Consider the following 19,763-nt stretch of genomic DNA (forward strand, 5'->3'; position numbering starts at 1 on the left):
TCAAAGGTTATTTTAGTTGTAGGAAAGGCCAGAAGCTGTAGGGTGCCAAATGTAGGCTGTAGGAAGGCTGAGCCACCTGGGTGATTTGATGTTTGCCAGAATCTCTACACAAGACATGATACATGAGCAGGCATGTTGTCATGATGAAGCTGCCAATCACCAGCTGCCCATAGCTGTAGCCTTCTGAATCATCTGAATAGTTTCCATGGAGGAATGTTCAAGCTTAATGCAAAATCTGATGCAGATTCATTGCTCTACTTGCTCAGTCATTTTGAATGCGACAGCTATGCAGTACGCAGGCTCACCCAACTGCGTCTACCACCCCCACTGACTAGCACAGTGAAGTCATCATTGTTCACGCACGTGCATTCCAGTCCGGTCTCCTTGGCTGCCAGGTTACATCGATGTTGTGAAAACCCTCCTTGTTATATTAACAATGGCTGGACTTTTTTCCAGACACACTTCGTATTCTCCCACCTTTGAGAATATCAATGATTATTTTAAAAGTTCTCCCTGCTATCTCTTTCCTTCATGTTGGTGCGTTTCTGTTTGTTTTTGCCTGCCTATGTCATATTAGAGACCTTCCTCAGAGTATTGTAATTTTTGCTTATCTACTCAGATTCAAGAGTGGAAACTAGCTAGCAACATGGTCAGAATCTCTGAGTTTGTATTAGGCTTATTATGCTGAGCTGCCCATTGTGACAGTCTGGCTGGACCTGTTGGTTGGGTAGTCTCTGATGTCTCTTAAGGTCTGTCTTCACGGCCCAATCGTAATCGCCAGAGCAGACTCAGCTGTTCTGCCTGGAATAGAAAGGTCTATCAACATTAGGCTCTGTTTTCCCTAGAGTCTCTCTCTCTGTTTATATTTGTATACATACATACCTTTGTGTCCCCAGTGCCTCACACTTAAAAGAATCTTAGTAAATATATGTCGAATGATTAAATGAAGAGATGTGCTGTTATCCTTAGAGTCAAGGAAACTTTGCCTGTGGCGGTTGGGTAACTTGCTGAACTGATTCCAGCAGTCTTTCTCATTCCAAACCCCAGCTCCTTCCGCACTTAGGAAAAGAGGAGCTTTGCGTGCTCGTCCGAGCTTCAGTGCAGAGGAGGGTGATTGAAATGTCAGGATGTGTATAATGAGCATGGCCCACACTGTGGCCCTCAAATTACCCTTAGGGACTAGGCAGGTGGCAGTGGCCTTCCCTGTCTTAATATAGTACTAGTGGGAGTGAAAAAAATCCCACTGTCGATTCTGAACACTTATTTTGGTTCTGCTTTCTTTCCTTTGAAAGAAGAAACACTTTTGAGTGTCTCAATGATTATGCCAAGGCCGGATCCCTGCTGGTAAGGGTGGCTTACTCGTTTGCCAGAACAATCCTATTTCTTGATGTCTAAAGAGCCTCGCCCTGCATGACAGCTGGCGGTGCTGCTGGGGTCTGTGGAGGCCTCACCCGATCTCGAGATTGTGTAAGAGCCCTTCTGCCAGCCGGCCTCATTCTTCCATGTCTTCTTGCTCTTGTGAAAGGGTTTGGCTTGCTGCAGTTCCACCATGGTAGCTCTGGGTTTTGTTCCTTACAGTTAACTGACGGGGACTTGTTAGACTTCATGAGTTGGTGGGTTGGAGTTTTTCATTATTGCTGGAAAATTCTCAGCCATCGTCTCTTCAGATATTGGCTGTGCCCCAGCAGCCTCTCTGTCATCTCCTGCCGGAGCTTTGATGGTGTATTCACACAGTATTCTCACCGTCTTCCACGTCCTTTGGCTTCTCTTCCGCATTAGCCACCTTTTTCTTCCTTCTGGTTGAGATGTGGATAAGTCCTTCTGGGCTCTCTTTCAGTTTACAGATTGATTCTTCAGCTGTGACTATAACTTGCTATTAAAGCCATTTATTGATATTTACATTGGTTGTGGTAATTTTCATTTCTAGAAGTTCTATTTGGTTCTTCTTCAAATAATCTATTGCTCTTTTTATAGTTTCCTATTTTCTATTTTAAGTTTGTTCTTTCTTTGTTTAAACCTAATAAGCATACTTATTTCATTATTTATTATCAGCTAATAATTCTTATACTTGAAATACTGCTTTTGCTGCTTAAATACACCCTTTGCTATTTCTGTATCCTTGTATGCTTAATAATCTTTAACTAGTTTCTTTTTATCCTTAAAATTATTTGTGGGAAAGATCACTGAGCCCTAGAATGAAGGTACTTTTATCCAGAGAGGGTCTGCATCTGCTTTGCTGGACACCTGGAGATGCTCCCATTTGGGTGCCTGGTTTGGGAGATTACTTAGTGGTTTGGATTTGGGCTGCAAACACACGGAGGGCTGACTTATAGTTACAATCCTCAGGGGCTGTTTTGTTTGTCTCTGCTCTGCTCAGCACCAAGAAAATTTTCCTTGCAGTCCCCTGTGGAGTAGTCGAAGGAGGAAGGAAGGTGTGCAGTTTGTTTTGTTTTATCCTTCCATAAAGGGTGTGGCCCTTGGGGATTCTAATTTCACAGGGGTGGTTTTCTTAGACTCCCATTTTAGGCAAAACCTGAGCTCTAACTTCTATCCCCTTCTCTAGGTAAAAATCTTTAAAACCTAAACTTAAGTTGCTCAATTTCCTCAGAACTAAAAAGATCTGGAGTCAGCTTATTTTCTCAGTCTCCTCCACTGGTTCTCCGTTAACTCCTCTTTCCCTCACCCCCACATCCATTTCCGGAAGATCCTCTCGTCTCTAACAAGTACATCCAGAACCTACCACCTCCACTGCCGTCATCCTGGCCCACACCTCCCTCTCTCCCCCAAATTATTGCAGAATTATTGCAGTAGCTTCCTAACCAGTCTTCCTTCCTCCTTGTCCCCGGCCCCCGTCAGCTTGTGCCTATAAGTCGGATCATGTCGTTCTCTGCTCAAAACCTGCAAAGGCCCCTCCTCACGCAGAGCAGAGGCCTCCTGCTACCTGCCCTCGCACAGCCCCGCACTCCCCTCAGCTGCCTCTCCTGTCTGTTCTCAGTCGCACTGACCTCACTGCTCCTCAGACACACCCGGCAGTCTTTTGCTTAGGATCTTTGTGTTCCAGCCCCCTGCCTTCGAATCCTCTTCCAAAGATGCCTGCACCATTGTTCTGGTATTTGACCAACTGAAGCCTCTTCACAGGGGCTTTCCGAATTGCCCTTTTTAAAATTCTGTGCCTCCCCAGCACTCTTTATCCATGACTTTATTTTTCTTAATTCTAGCAGTTAGCTTTTGTATAGTGCCATGTACCATTCTAAGCACTTTGCAAATATTAACACATTCAACCTTCACACAACCCAATGTGTTACTTCCGTCATCCTCATTTTACTGATGAGGAAACCAAGGCACAGAAAGATGAAGTCACTTGCCCACAGTCACACACACAAAACCAGTAAGTGGCTGAGTGGGGATTTGCCCGCAGCCTGATCCTAAAGCCTGTGCTGCTAACTGTACTCTCGCTGCCTTTACACGGGGAGCGCTTGTCACTGCTGTTATGTAACTTCTTCCTTTCGTTTCTGGTGGGTCTCTACCGGCCACCCCCACCCCCGTCTAAATGTCAGCTCCAGGAAGACAGGGTTTTTAAGAAATCTGTTTTGCTTCCTGCTATAATCCTAGCATCTAGAATGGTGTCTGATCCATAGATTTAATGAGTATTTGTTGAAGAAGAGAGATCTTTGAAAAGGGCACCATGTACTGTCTTCAAGTTTGAAGGTGTTTTAAAGCCTTAGTTCAATAGGTAATTTCCTGGGAGGGAAAAAAATCTAATGGCCATAAGAAGAAAATCTGAAAAGCCTAATCACAGGGTATGAAATAGAGGGAAGTGACCATAGTTACCTTCTTTTCCCCACAAGAAAGGCTCTGGCCCTTTTTAGGCTCAGTAATAAATACTTTAAACTTTCAGAATCAAATCCAGAATTCCAGAGCAATGGAAAAGATCAGAACTATTCAATTCATCCTATAGTAATTAGGCCATGAGACACTTGTATGACCTTGAATATGTCCTTGGTCTTTTCTGCGCCTCTTTTCACGTCACACACAAAAGGAGATTCTGCCCCTATTAGTTTATCTTTGTGGGCTGGAAGAAGTTTAATTAAATACTAGTAAATAGATCTATTCATAGAATGATGTACCAAAAGAGTTTATCTGAGTCATGCATAAAGGTTAGGTATATGAAAATAAATCAATATTATATTTTATGTCAGGAGGATAAATAAGAAAAATCACATGCTTATCTCCATGGTCATTTGTAAAATCTAATAAAATTCAGTACTGATTCTTAATGAAAAAAAAACTGAGCCTATGATGAAGAGCTTCTGTATTATGTAGGCAACTTTGTACTTAGAGTAAGAAACACTAAAAGTGTTCTTAATTAAAAGGAGCAAGAAAAAAAGAATGCCTATTATCATTGTGATTAATCTTGTCTTAGTCCTGACCAGAATTGTGTAACATTCTGAAAATAAAGCAATAAAAAAAGTTGTCCAGACCAGTCAGAGGTATAAATACTGGAAAGAGAAAAATTTTAATTGTAGATTATAAGGTTTTATATATATAAAATCCAAAGAAATTGCAGAAAGACTATTAATATGAATACATATTCAGCAAAGTAATTAGATATGGGGTGAATGTACAAAAATCAATAGCAATCTTACGTGTGAGCTATATAACAAATTAAAATTTCTTCCATATACTATTTACCTACACTTGCCATAATTTGTTAAACATAAGAGCATTGAATCATATGATCCATATAATATGGCAAAATTATGAGACATCCCCCAAAACTTGCAGATAAAATAAGATTGCCTAATGGGAGTTCAACTATAAAATTAATTGCTGGATGAGTTAAAGCAGATGTGAAACATCCTTTAAGTTACTATTTCCTGGATATAAAATTTAAATATAATCTGAAAGAAGGGAATCAGAGGTCCCCAAGGTCACCCCCAAATTCAGTGATTCACTGGGAGGACTCACGGGGCTAAGCATGTAGTTGTACTAACTACAGTTTGTGTATTATGGTAAAGGGATACAAAGCAGATCAGCAAAGGAGAAAGGCACATCAGATGAAGTCCAGAGAAAAGCAAGCTCCGACTTCCAAGAGCCTTCTCCCAGTGCAGTCACGCAAGGACATACCTAACTCCCCCAGCAACAAGTTGAGATGATGCTGCCAAAGTGTCTACCAGGGAAGCTCACGGGGGACTCAGTGCCCAGGGTGTTTATTGGGGACTGATCATGTAGGCGCCCTGTGCCTGGCATGTACCAAAATGCCATCATCCCAGAGGGAAAGCAGGTGTTCAGCATAGACCATCTTGTCTGCATAGTCCAGGTACAGTGAGCTTGGCAAATGGTGGGAACTCAGCCAATTCTAAGTTCCCAGAAGCCAGCCAGTGGCCAACCTTGTAAGCAGGCCTTTCGAAGGATAGAGGTCAGGCTTGTCATGCCAACTCTTTTTATACAGTATTTAAACAAATCAGGAGAGATGCTGATCAGAAGGGAAGCAAAGGGAAAGGAAACCTGGGGGCATAAGTAACGGCAGTGTTCACTTAGCACTACCTGGAGTGACAGCATCCTGGCCGGGGACCCAGGCCATCTCTACCGTGTGCGGGGGTGCCTCAGGCTGCCTCAGCTGAAGGATGCTCCTAATATCATTCAGCTTGCTGCCTGTGTTTTGGTTACAAGAAATTTCTAATTTATTTTAATTATTCATTTAAAGTTTTTATATTGCTGTTATATTTACAGTGTCACAAAATCAAAAAGGCGTATTGTGAAATCTCTGTCCCTCCCAGGCCCAGTTCCCTCAGTTTCTCTCTCTCCCTTTAGGTAATCCCTATTGTCTGTTTCTCATTCAATCTTCTAGAAAAGAATTCTTTAAATGCATATATAAGTTAATATGTGTTATGTAAGTGGTAGTAACATGCCATACACATTGCTGTGTATGTTACTTTTTTCCCCTGCTAAGAAATGTTAGAGGTTTATCCATATCCACTCATAAAAACTTCTTCGTTCTTTTCTTGAAGCTGCATAGTATTCCATTTTATGGTTGTGCCACGATTTAGTCTATGAGTCCCTTATTGCTGGTCATTTGGGTGTTTCTTTCTTTTTTTTTTTGTAGGTTAATTTATTTTATTTTATTTTTAAAAATTTTCATTGTTATTCAATTACAGTTGTCTGCATTTTGTCCCCATCCCTCCTCCCCACCCCAGCCGAACCCACCTCCCTCCCCCACCTTCACCCTCCCCCTTGATTTTGTCCATGGGTCCTTTATAGTAGTTCCTGAAAACCCCTCTCCCCACTGTCCCCTCCCCTACTCCCTTCTGGCTATTGTTAGATTGTTCTTAACTTCAATGTCTCTGGTTATATTTTAATTTGGTTGTTTCTAACCCTTCACTCTTATTAACAATGCTGCAAGGAATAACTTGGGACTTCTTTTACAGGTTTGGGAGTACAGTGATAGGGTAAGTTCCTAGCTGGGGAATTGCTGTGGTAATGGAATATGTTTTTGAATTTAATGGAGCCTACCAAATTGTCTTCTACATTGTTTGTGCTAATTTATATTCCTACCATCTACATATGCATTTGTTTACCCATATTTTTGCCAACAGCATATATTTTCAAACTTTTAGAAAAATGCTAAATTAGTAGATTACAATTGGTAATTTAGTGTAGCTTGATTTTATTTCTCTCATCCTGTAAGGTTCAGCATCTCTCATGCATTTGAGCCGATTGTATTCCCTTTCCTATGAATTCTCTTGTTATCTCTCACTCATTTTTCTACTGGTTCAGCAGACTCATTCTTACTGATTTGAGAAGTTCTTTCTATATTAAGGACATTAATCCTTTATAATATGAGTTGCCGTATTTCCCAGAACATTGTTTGACTTTTGATTTAGTTTATACTGTATGTTACTATGTCCAAGGCTTTGATTTTTGTGACTGGGTTGATTAATTATCATCATAATAGGAAGCTCTTCTAGGTTACAAAAATAACTCTTATATTTTTCTTTCAACACTTTTATTGTTTAAGTTTTTACATTTAAATCTTTGACATATTTTATCTTAGTGTGTGGTGTGAAGTATCAAACCAACTTTTTTTCTGCGTGGCTCTCCAGTTTTTCCTACCAACTTAAACTGTCATCTTCACCATATACAGTCAGTCCTGACTGGGGGTCTGACTCTGGGCTCTCCATTCTTTTTCCTTGGTCTTCTGCCTACTACTCTCTTGCCAGGGCCACATATTTTTTTTTTTTCAAAGTTCTCATTTTCTTTCTCTCCTTTTCTTTTTTGTTGACACTATCACAAATGTGCCCCATTTCCCCCACCCTCTTATTCTTTATTACTGAGGCTTTAAATTGTGTTTTAGTAACAGATGAGTCTTGTTCCCTTCCTGCTCCTCTTTTGCACAGTTTTCTGGCTAATCTACTTTCTCTTTATAAATTTAGGGATTATTTTTTTCAATTGTAAGGGAAAAATCTGTGGCCATTTTTTGAGGTTGGTTTAAATTTTAATAAATTAGTGTGGCATCTTTAGAATGGGTTCCTCTCTAAGAACACATATGTCTTTCCATTTGTTCTAGTCTTTATTTATATGATTGAAGAATTTTTTTTAGTTATTTTTAGTTTTTTCTACTTTATATTAAGTTTTATTTTATGTACTTTATTTTTATTTCTATTTTATTTTATTTTTTATAATTATATTTTATTGAATATGCTATTACAGTTGTCCTGATTTTTCCCCCTTTGCCCCCCTCTACCCACCACCCCCTATTCCCTCAGGCAATCCCCCCGTCATTGTTCATGTCCATGGGTCAAGTGTGTAAGTTCTTTGGCTACTCCATTTTCTATACTGTACTTTACATCCCCACGGCTATTCTGTAACTACCTATTTGTACTTCTTAATCCCCTCACCTCTTCACCCATCCCCTACACCTCCCTCACATCTGGCACCCATCTGGTAACTAACTTCTTTTCTCTTGCCACTTTTAAGACTCTCTCCATATCTTTAACCCTTTGACATTTTAATTGTGATGTGTCTTGGAGTGGGCCTCCTTGCATCCATCTTATTTGGGACGCTCTGTGCTTCCTGGACTTGCATGTCTATTTCCTTCTCCAAATTAGGAAAGTTTTCTTTCACTATTTTTTCAAACGTCCAATTTCTTGCTGTTTCTCTTCTCCTTCTGGCACCCCTACGATGTGAATATTGGACCTCTTGAAGTTGTCCCAGAGGCATCTTATACTGTCCTCATATTTTTGGACTCTTTTTTCTTCTTGTTATTCTGATTGGTTGGTTTTGTTATGTTCCAAATCACTGATTTGATTCTCTGCTTCCTCCACTCTACTATTGTTTCTCTGTAAATTGTTCTTTATTTCAATTAGTGAATCCTTCGTTTCTGACTGGGTCTTTTTTATGCTGCCTAGCTCCTCACTAAGTTCCTTCAGCATCCTTACTACCAGTGTTTTGAACTCTACGTCTGATAGATTGCTTTTCTGCATTTAGTTTAGCTCTTTTTCTGGAGTTTTGATCTGTTCCTTCATTTGGGCCATGTTTCTTTGTCTCCTCGTTTTGGCAGCCTCCCTGTGTTTGTTTCTATGCATTAGGTAGAGCTTCTTGGACTCTGTGTCTTGGCAATGTGGCCTAATGTAGTATGTGTCCTGTAGGGTCCAGTGGCACAGCCTCCCCTATCACCCAAGCTGTGTACTTGAGGTGCGCCCAGTACACCCTCCTCTTGTAGTTACTGCTGGCAGGTCAATGGGAGGGATTTACCCAGGCCAGTCAGTTGCAACCATTGGCTGTGACCACTGACCATGAACCTCCATGCTCTGTGGAGGATCAGCTGTGCAGGGGCAGGATGATAGTACTCTGATGTGGTCTGTAGCTCTTTACTGGGTGTGCTGGCCCTGGGGATTTCCCAGGTGGTGCAGGCCAAGGTCAACCCCCACCTGTGTTTTACCTGGGTCCACCCTGCCTGAGCTATGAAGCATCTGAGATGGCTGCTATTTGTGCTGGGCTTGGAGATTCCCTGATGAAGCCAAACTGTGATCCTAATCTGGCTGCTCTAGTGCTCAGCCTCAGGTTCACTGAAGCTGGCTGTTGCTTGTTTGAGAGGATTTAGGAAGTGGAAAAGCAGGAGATGAGACCAACCATTCATATGGAAAAGCAGCTTAGGTGGGCCTGTGGGTTGGGTGGAGCAGTCTCTGGCCATCTCCAAGGCAAGTCAAACAGTGTTAACCAGGTTGATGGAATATCAGATATAGCACCTGCCTACTGGCTCTGTGAGAGGAAGATTTGGCAAAGGGACAATGGTCTCTGCTCACCCTGATGCCAGACACTTCAGTTTCTCCCACTATGCCACTGGTGCCTTTTCAGCTGCTGCCCCAGGCTGGAGCTCAGAGGGAGTGAGTCTGAGTAGGTGAGTCCGTATGTGGGTTCTTTCAGAGGAACTGCTTGGGTCTCCAGAAGTTTCTTCCCCCAACTCAATCCCCACTGTTTTTTTATGGCACTGGAACCCTGGGCTGGGGGGCCTGCTGTGGGCCTGGGACTCCTGGCTCCTGAGATATCCCCCACGAATTTTTATCCACTACACGTGGTTGTGGGACCAGCTAGTTCCACATCTGCACCCCTCCTACCAGTCTGGATGGATGTGGTTTCTTTAACTGCGTAGTTGTCAGACTCCATTCAACTTGACTTCTGACGGTTCTGAGTGATGGTCGTTCTATATTTAGTTGTAATTTTGACGTGGTTGTGCGAAGAGGCAAGCCATGGCTGCCTGTGCCACCCTCTTGACTGGTGTCCCAAGTTTACTTTTAGTTTTATCTATCTTGTTCTACCAAACAGTTTATAATTTTATTTCCCGTGTAGATCTGCCCTTAAGGAAAGGATACCCTTAAAGCATGCCAAGAGTATTTTTTGCGTGTCAGTTTAATTCTCACGTTGACATTCTGGTTTTACGCATCATTCTGTGTGAGCAGTGAATGAGATTCACAGTGAGAGGTGCATCTACTCTTCACAGGCCTGTCAAGTCGGGTTTTAGAGCCAGACCTCAGAGCTTAGAAAACTCACCCTTGTGCAAACCCCCGTCAGTGCATGTTGCCCACTGGGTGGCCTCCTGGTAGACAGCCACATGACCTCCCCCTGTAACACTGCAACAGTATCTGTGCCTTTATTTTTAAAATCAATAGTTCACTTAGTAAATGTCACTATTTTAAGAAAGCCTATTATTCATAGTAGTTCTATATGAATGGCAGTCTCTTCAGCTGTTACTGAGGTGTCTGCAGCTGCTTATGAGTCAGAGAGCCCAATCTAAACACTAATGATATGCTTTAGAAAATTACTATCTTTGGTCAAGCCTTTAATGAACGTTTTAAATTCTTGTATGTTACAGAATTTCACAAACTTATTTGGACAGCCACTAGTCTGCTTGCTTTCTCCTACAGCATATCCAAAAGCTTTACAAGGTATGTTCTGTCATTACCTCTTATATCCATAGGTTGCAAACAAACACTGTCTACATTTTGAGTGATACTGATCTTTGTTTCCCACCTATAATGATCACATGTGGATGTATGGTGTTTGATGTGGCAGCTGTCAGCCTGAAATCAACCAGAAGTCTTGCTACCATTAGGCCTTGAGATAGTTCTCAGAGAAATGGTAGAGCATCCCAGAGTCAGGGATGGTTTTGGTCCCTTGCCCTTGGGGAACTTATAATTGGTGAATTTTAAAATTTGTTTTGCAGCTATTTGTTTTTGGAGAGCTTGTTCTCATCCATCTAGCGTGATTTCCTGTAATCACTGGCTACATCTTTTAAGACCGTAAGACTTCTGGTCAAGAAGACTTCTCAGCCTATGCCTAAGAGTTAGGATACCTTAACTGGCACAACTTAAAGGGTTTCTTTTATCCACATTTTTACCTGGTTGTGTTTTTTAAATAAAAGAACCTCTTCTCAGTGTGCCAGAGAGACAGGTTAGTGTTCTGGCCATTTCTCAGATGAATAAGAAATGAAAGACTTTTAGTAATTTGTACCTAATTGGCAACACGTGCAGTCTGGGTCTGTTGCCCAGGCATTGAGCTAGGTAGATACTAAACAAACCTTAACGCTGTTTCAGCAGTACTTGTCACCAATTCACTATCTCCCTGACTGTGAATAGTGCTGATGTCTCTCTGTGGGAGATGGCATTTTACTGCTACTTCCCAGCCAGAAGTCCTGTCTGCTGACATAGTTTGACACAGGAAGTGATGGTCAGCATTTGAATGCCTGAGAGAAGCTGGAGACTTGTCACTGTTGTTTTAAGGTAAGTTCTGCTATTTAACAGGGAGAAACATGTAGAAATACTAAGTTCCTATAACCAAAAGTCAAATTACCGAGGGATAGAACTTACCTTCAAACAACGGTAAAATTCTCCTGCTTTGAGGACTTTGTTAACCTGTTGCTCTGGAGAAGTGTAACCCCTTCCAATTACTAGGGAGTACTTTTTGCTATCCATTGGTCTTCTCAGGGGGGAGCTTTAGTTAAAATTGCATGATGTAATGGGTTAATACCAAGATTATTTGGTCTGCAAGGCCTTACTATGCATAGGATAGAAACACAGACTCTGGAGGCAAACTGATTGAACTTGAATCACAACTCAACCACTTACTAGCTGTGTGACCTTGGGTGGCTCCTTAGCCATTCTGTGCCTCAGTATTTCCTATCAAATGAAAATAATAATAGTACCAGCCTCATAATACTGAGTACATAGTAAGTATTCTGTATGTGCCAACTATCATTATTAATATGCTTAGTTATAATGTATGTCCTTAATATTTTTTAGTCCAGTATCCTATCTTTTGTGCTATAAAGCTTAACCCTCTAATCCCCAAATGGGCCCCTTCTGGGCCAAAACCAGCAGATATCCAAGTATTTGGAATGTCAGATTAGGTTCCTATGCCTCTGGTATCTGAAGTCCCCAGTTTTCTCCTTCTTCATTCACTCAGCTAGTATCTATTCAGCATTCACTTGTCAGGTACACTGCTAGGCACTGGAGGTAACACTCTGACAAGACAGGCAGAGTCGTGTTCCTCGAAGCGCCAGCCGTCTAGCAGAAGATACAGCCAGCCTACCAGACAGCACTGAGGCCCCTAGTGTCTCAGGAGGAAGCGTGCGCAACACTTGAGGAACTCCTAACAGCTTTTGAGAGTGAAGAAAGTGCATGAAATAATGTCTAAAGCGGAGCTGAAGGATATGTAGAATTGTGGAACATTTAGAGCAATTAAAATAGTTCCTGCTCATTAAAGGGTGGAGTGTGGAATCGTGGGACTGAATTAAGAAAAACCTTTTCTGATTTAAATGGAGGACAGTGGGGTGCCACCAAAAGATTTTAAACAAAACAACGGGAAAGAGCGAGCATTCAGTTAATCTTATGTAAAATGAACTGGACAGGAGCATTGATGGAAATAAAGAGATCGTGGTGGCCAAGGTAGGACAGTGGCTGGTTAGCTGGATTCAAAAACTACTAGCCCAAAGGACCACCAGGGTTTGGAGATAGGCTTGGTGATGGTGAGGAAATAAGGGAGAGGAAGGAGGCAGGATTAGACTTCAGGTTTCTGGCTGAGGTGCTGGTAGAAATAACAATACTGAATAAGAAGTAGATTTATAAGAAAACAAAAGGGGGAAAAATTTGTTGTCAATTTTTGACATATTGAGTTTAAAGTTACCTTTGAGAGTTAAGTTGAATTTAGTAGTGTAGAGCAACTCTAAATAGAAATATAATGGGAGTCACCTATGTAATTTTAAGTTTTCTAGTAGCCATCTTTTTTTAAAAAGTAGAAAGTAACTGGTGAAATTAATGTTTAAAATGTGCCTTTTAAGCCCTGGCTGCTGTGGCTCAGTGGATTGAATGCCAGCCTGCGAACCAAAGGGTTGCCAGTTCGATTCCAGTCCGGGCACATGCCTGGGTGGTGGGGCAGGTCCCCTGTAGGGGATACACAAGAGGCAACAGCACATTGATGTTTCTCTCCCTCTTTCTCCTTCCCCTCTCTCTAAAAATAAATAAATAAAACATTTAAAAAATTTTTTAAATGTATCTTTTTGTGCTGCTGCTTTGAAATCTCATGTATATTTTACACTTCACAGTATGTCTCAATTTGGACCAGTCACATTTTAAGTTCTTTGTAAGTACTGCAAGACAGCATAGTTCTAGACCTAAGGAGCTCAGTCTAGGCTGCAGATAGAGAATTGGGAATCAGTAGGCATATAAATGATAACCAAAATTATGGGAGTGGGTGAGATCAGTGATGTATCAGGCCAAAGAAAGGAAGGGCTGATATTGAAGGGATAAGTGGAGAAAGAGCAACTAACCAAAGAGTGAAAAAGACTGGCAATCCTAGTACTCATCAGAGAATTCTGCCATGAATTGCCTGTAATTGCTGTATTTGGGTAAGATTTGTAAGTTGGAGGGGAAAAGGCAAAGGAATATGTTCATGTTCTCTTTCTCTTTAGTTTACTAGGCTCTAAAGTTTGTTCAGCAGAAATCAAGGTACCTAGAATATGTTTTTGTAGTTCCTTGCAGAATCTACTTTGTTGAATTATGATTTAATGGTAATAGCTTTAATTTTATACATCATCGGTATATTAAAATCTTCCTCAAATGCATCCTTATCTTTTACAAAAGTGTTTTCTATGTGTGTGTGTAGATACATGTATATAAAACATGTTTGTTATTACAGATCAATCTCAACGAGGCAGCCTCTTCACTCTCTTTTTGAACAATCCTCTAATGGCCTTCCTATTTGTCTCTGGATTGTCAAGCATGCGTAGAGGCCTGTGGGAAAAGTGTCAAGAATATCTTCGAAAAATCAACCGTGATATTGCCCAGCTACTGACGCATTCACGTTCAATAGGTACCCTACTAATCTAATGGCACACTTAACAGAATGTACTATAATGGCTTAAAGTTTTTAAAAATTGTTGAAATCGTTTGAATTTTTAAAGGTATTTGATGAAGGCAAGAAAGATGAGAAGGTTTTCCTGAACTTTTCTTCCCCTTGGAAATGTATTTTTCCTTTTAAGTTTCGTTTTACTGTCATCTTTGTCCTCTTTGCAGATCAGGCATTCCTGCAGTTCTTTGGAGATGAATTTCTCCGCTTGCTTCTCACGAGATTTGTCTTTTGTTCGGCCACCATGAGAATGCACAAGATTTTTCGGGTAAGTAAAGAATATTTTAATGACCAATTTTACCATGTTAGGTATTTAAGAAACATGTTGTATTTTACCTGGATTAAATAGAGTTTGAATAGATCCAAAATTATATTAACAAATTGTGTTGTATATATTGTATTTAAGTATTAAAGATGGACAAAATAAGGCACATCTGATTACCTGCCACTCAATTTAAGAGGTAGAACATTTTCATTGCCTTTGAGGCCCCTTGTGGGTCCTCCCTAATCTTGTCTCCATTTCAGCTGAAACTAAAATCCTGATTTTCATAACTGTCATTCACTTTTCCTTAAAGTTTTGCCACATGTGCTTGTATTCCTACACAACAGATTGATGGATCCATATTTTATGTATTTTACAACTTGCTTTTTTTCGCTCCCTGTTGTATTCCTGAGGTTGAGCCATGTTGATGACTGACTAGGGCTTTCACTTGTTCATTTTCACTGCCATGTAGGATTTCATTGTTTGACTATGTAGCGCAAATTACTCATCCAGTATACTGATAATGGACATTTGGGTTATTTCCAGTTCTTCATTATAATAAACAATGCCACTGTGAAATCTTCTATCAGTTTCCTGTATTTAATGTAGTAAAACTAAAATTTGGTCTTTGTGCCCTGGCTGGTGTAGCTCAGTGGATTGAGCCCAGGCTTGTGAATCAAAGGGTCACCAGTTCAATTCCCAGTCAGGGCACATGCCTGGGTTGTGGGCCAGGTCCCCAGTAGGGGGTGTGCAAGAGGCAACCACACATTGAGTTTCTCTCCCTCTCTTTCCCCTTCCCTTCCCTTCTAAAAAAAAATAAATAAAATCTTAAAAAAATTTGGTCTTTGTAAGTGTAATGAGGGAGGCCTACAGGAATAAGAGGTAGAAATGACATTTGAATATATGAGCTGTCATGTGAGATGCATAGAAAAATAGTAACTTGTTTCTTCTGGAAATTTTAAATGTGTGGCAAAATTATTGTCTATAGAAATGGCCAAATGAGAATTACCAGCTTTTTGAAATTGTCTTTTTCTTTTTCTTTCCTGTAATTATACAATTTTTTTTTCTTTTTTATTATTCCTTTTCTGGTTTTTTTCCTTTTTCTGAACTTTCATCTGCCTTTTTAGGAACTCCTTTTATTTTTTGCTAATATTCTTAGAAATCTCATCTGTTTTTATGGCTTTAATATTTCTCACCGTGCACATTATATCAGTGTTTACATATACTGCTCAAACTTGTCTTCTGAGATACAGCCCTAAATTTTCAAATTGTGTTTGAGGAGCAGTTCTAACTATATTTCCTTGTTACCACAAATAAAATATACCACCCTGGCTGGTGTAGCTGAGTGGATTGAGCACTGGCCTGCGAATGAAAGGGTCACTGGTTCAATTCCCAGTCGGGGCACATGCCTGGGTTGCAGGCCAGGTCCCCAGTAGGGGGCGTGTGAAAGACAACCACACAGTGATGTTTTTCTCCTTCTCTTTCCCCTTCCCTTCCCCTCTGTCTAAAAATAAATAAATATTTAAAAAATAAAAATAAAATATACCTGAAACCTAAAGCTTTATACTACCCCCAAATCAGCTCCTCCTCCTCTTTTTTTCTCGGTGGTTCCCAACTCTTCTCTCGAGTCACCCATTCCTGAAATCTTACAGTCATTTTGACACATCCCTCTCTTATAATTAATTTTGAAGGCCCATGCTTCTAACCTTTTTTCTGTCATTTTAATTTCTACTACAAATTTATTTAATCATTCATTTAACAAATACTTGTTGAAACATGCTAGGATTTCTCTCTCCCGTAATAAATAGAAATTACATGGTTTGTACAATGGAGCATAGTGCCCAGAAATGATCAGCCCCAGTAAATATTTGTTAATTAACTCACTAAATTAATAGATTAGGCTGAACCATATGAAATTTTCATTTTTTAAGGTCAAAGTGATCAAATGCCAGCAATTTTATATATTCAAAAAATATGTTACCAGAAAGAATCATGCCAATATGACAGAGAAAAATATATAATATCAATGTAATTCCTTGATATTGTTGTTAACAATTATACAGTAATATTAATGTTTATGATTTTCTTTCATTAAACCATGAAACTTGACTTTTGTCTTCTTTGCCTGTTAGGAAACACGAAATTATCCTGAATCATATCCACAACTGCCAAGGGATGAGACAGTGGAGAACCCTCATCTCCAGAAGCACATTTTGGAGTTGGCATCCATTCTGGATGTTCGAAACGTGTTCTTTGAGAATACCATAGATGACTATTAACCCCAAACCCTCTTGTCGAAACAGTTTTTTCATTTGCCACAGATTTTAAATGGTGCCGTTTTCTAATGTGATGACAGACACATAGTGGTGTTACTTAAGTTTTTATTTTTTAATTTAGGACCACTGTTTTAAGAACAAACTGAAAAAAATTGTTCATACTTTTAGGGTAATTGTTTTAAAAATACAATCTTTTGGGTCTTTTTAAAAACTCGACTAATCTTGGGATTTTTTCTTTTTCTTTTTTGGTTTTGAGGTATGGAAACTTTCCTCCAGCATCTAACCCTACACTCAAATAGTCACTATTCTCACCCTGCAAAGAGTAAATTATTTATTTTTGTACAATGAAGAAAATCCAGCTCTTAAACTTGGACCTTACGTGTGTGAATTTGGAAAATATGTAATTGTTCACAGAGAGGAAACTAGCCAGCGCGGACTATTAGAAATCAAGAACAGAGTCCTGCCATACGCTCTTTTCATTCCAACTTCATAGGTAGAAAGTGTGTGATTCTCTGAAGTAGAATCAAGACAGTTCTTGAAATCCTTTAACTTGTTGAAATACTGTCAGAATTTCAGAAACTGTATAAAACTGAGTTGCATCTGAAGGCTAAATCTCTCACTGGGGTCTTGAGAGGGATGAATACCATTTGGAATGTGTGAGTCCTGTGTTACTTTGGGATATGTTTGCATATTTTGTTTCCTTCATAGTCTTTGAGTGTTGAAATGAAAAAGAACCACTTTTAAGTATTTCACTTAAAATGCAGATTGTTGGTTTCATAATACAGTATTTGCAGTAGGAATTCTATTTAAATTCTTCATTCGTAAGATCAGGTTTAAAGACTGTCCAGACTGAAGCCCGTGGAATGCAGTTCAGAGTTTGTAATCTTTTTTGCGCAGTTCAAATTTATGAGACTTCAGAGTCAGAGATGTTATTCATTTTAGCTGAGGGCAACTGAATTGTTATGTAACCTAAAACGGAAGTTGATTTCACATTGACAATTTGGCAATAAGATTTTTTTAAACTTGTTTTATTTAATATTTTATATTCATGCACAAGTTTTTTATTATTTTAAATAGGACTCAGTATATAATATAAAGATGTTTGTGTTTTTCCTCCCTGTCATCCCCTTCATAATTTCGCAGGCACTAGCTGTGATGTTTTCCCCACTCTTTTAACTCCACAGAATTCAAGTTCAGAAAGTTATGAATCCAAAGCCCTCCTACTTAATTTTCTGTACAGGCTCGCATTCTACCTCTGGCAGTCCCAGAGGAAATGGTGATAGCTTTTGTGGCCTCTTTCCTATGTCCCTAGGGAATTTTTTTCTGTAATATTTTTAACTTGGTTTTCATTTCTGTCATACAGAATTAGTTGGGTCTAAGTTATTCGTATACTTGTTTTAATTGGCTGATTTTTCATCTGAAGTCTTGAAGCTATTGTTCTTGGTTTGGGGGAACTTTGTGGTGTTTTATTAATTTTTGAATTGTTTGTTCTTTTAAATACCATTTCAGAAAGCTTTGGAAACATTACTCTGGATAGAGATTTTCTTTGCTAGTGGGTGGTTTTTTCTTACCAGATAAAGACCGTTTTCCCTTTTTTTTCAGTCCCTTCACTAACGTCAGAGCTCTCCTGTGAGCTTTGTGTTCACCTCGACTTCAGCAAGACAGGCCTTGGTGGTCTGGCTGCTGTGTCAGTTCTCCCGAAGTTCTGTGCCAGTACTATTCCTAACAACACATACGTTCCTGTTCTCTGATGCTTAAAGTAATATTTTACATCCTGAGCTTTATCCTCACCTGTTTAGCATAAAGAACACTGGTCTGAGAACTAGGAGGCCTGAGTTCTAATCCTGGCTTTCCTGGTAATTAACTTGATGCCCTGGGCAGGTGTCTGCATGTCTCTGCTTTTTAGCATTCTCATCCGTAAAATGAAGGCATTGGCCCCAGGTGCTGTCCAATTGAATGGTTCTATAATTTGAACTCTTGATTCCAAAGGTATTGATTTGTCTATCCATGTCCCCTGGAAAACTAGTTTCCCTGATTTTAGCGTACACAGTATTTGCTTTTCTAGATTATATTTAACTAGTTTTTATTCAAGAAAATACCTGGGTCCCACTTAGTTGTTGTAGGAACTAGTTCAGAGAGAGAATCTCCTGAAATATTAGAGCTTCTGTGATGAGAAATGCGTTACCTAAGAACAAGGGGTCTTAGACATCACAACGAGGGTTTCGATGATGGCATTGCTTCTTAAGCTAATAGTAGTGTAATTGCTTACTGGTAGTTAAAATTTTTAAGTGAGCCAAAGTGATCTTGAGAGGAAAACTTCTAGAAAATTCTAAACTATTGTTTCATTCATGCCTTCAAAAAAAGAAAGTGTGTTGCACAATATCCACACTCCAGATTCTGATCTAGGTTCTGGGGAAGCAGACAAAGGTAGACTTAAAAATTCTTGTCTTCATGAAGCTTCCATTCGAGTAGGAGGAGTCGGGCAATACGTATAATAATTAAGTAATTTTATGTTAGAAATTTGTAAGTAGTATGAAGAAAAATTAGATCACGGTAAGGGAAATTTTGTTTGTTTATTTTGGAGCAAAGAGCAATGTTGCAATGAGTGATCAGGGTAGGCCTTGTTGAGAAGATTACATGTGTGCAAACACATCGTATTTCTTTGTCTTTTCTCTCTCTGGTTTTTTACCTTTTATTATAAAAGTTTTAAACGTAAACAGAGATTACTGAGCCCACTTGTGCCCACTGCCCAGCTTGTACATTTTAAGGCGCTACTTTGGTCAAGGACGAAGAAACATGGAAGGACAATCACCCAGTGGGGTCAAGATGGCAGTGGCAAACGGTCTCATTTTTTTCAATGCGTACTGCTCCCCTTTATAAATGTAAAGATATTAAGCCCTTTATTTATTTATTTTTAGATTTCATAGAAATTGAAATATTGGAACTAAGAACAGAGCAAAGCAATAGGAAAGGGCACTTCTTTGTTTTCAAATTGCACACACTCCCCCTGGAGATTCTGATACAGTCTCTTGTCCTTAAAATCACTACAAACAAAAAGAGTATAGCAAGACTACAGGTCAGTTATACACGAAACAAAATTAAGCACAACAGAATTATTTTCTCTTTCTTTACCCGTGTATTTCTGAAGTTGGTAATGCCCCTATCTTCCCTGTTTTACAAAAGGGAAATATACGACCCCCCCTCCCCCCGCCCCCACCGAAACCATTCGTTTATTCACAGTGATAGTTAGAACTCAAATCTCCTAATCTCAGCCCAGTCCTTCCAGTAGCTCAGGTGGTTTTCTATAGTGAACAAGAAAGAAA

At 39.7% G+C, this 19,763-nt stretch overlaps 1 protein-coding gene across 4 annotated transcripts in view; it reads left to right on the forward strand.

The window, feature by feature from the left end:
• The window catches only part of SCAI (suppressor of cancer cell invasion), a 101,328-nt gene extending 82,620 nt beyond the window's left edge, over positions 1-18,708 (forward strand). For 3 of the 4 annotated variants that reach the window (XM_053920727.2, XM_053920720.2, XM_053920721.2), the window contains 4 exons: positions 10,373-10,445; positions 13,693-13,866; positions 14,070-14,170; positions 16,297-18,708. In XM_053920727.2, the coding sequence (XP_053776702.1) occupies positions 10,373-10,445; positions 13,693-13,866; positions 14,070-14,170; positions 16,297-16,443 (495 nt within the window). In that variant the 3' untranslated portion in view covers positions 16,444-18,708. Of the gene's footprint in view, positions 1-10,372; positions 10,446-11,135; positions 11,280-13,692; positions 13,867-14,069; positions 14,171-16,296 lie in introns of those variants that run through there. The other variant, XR_008426417.1, reaches the window with a different exon arrangement.
• Positions 18,709-19,763: the final 1,055 nt, after the last annotated feature.

This window comes from Desmodus rotundus, chromosome 1 (genome assembly GCF_022682495.2).
Source record: "Desmodus rotundus isolate HL8 chromosome 1, HLdesRot8A.1, whole genome shotgun sequence".
Taxonomy (NCBI): domain Eukaryota; kingdom Metazoa; phylum Chordata; class Mammalia; order Chiroptera; family Phyllostomidae; genus Desmodus; species Desmodus rotundus.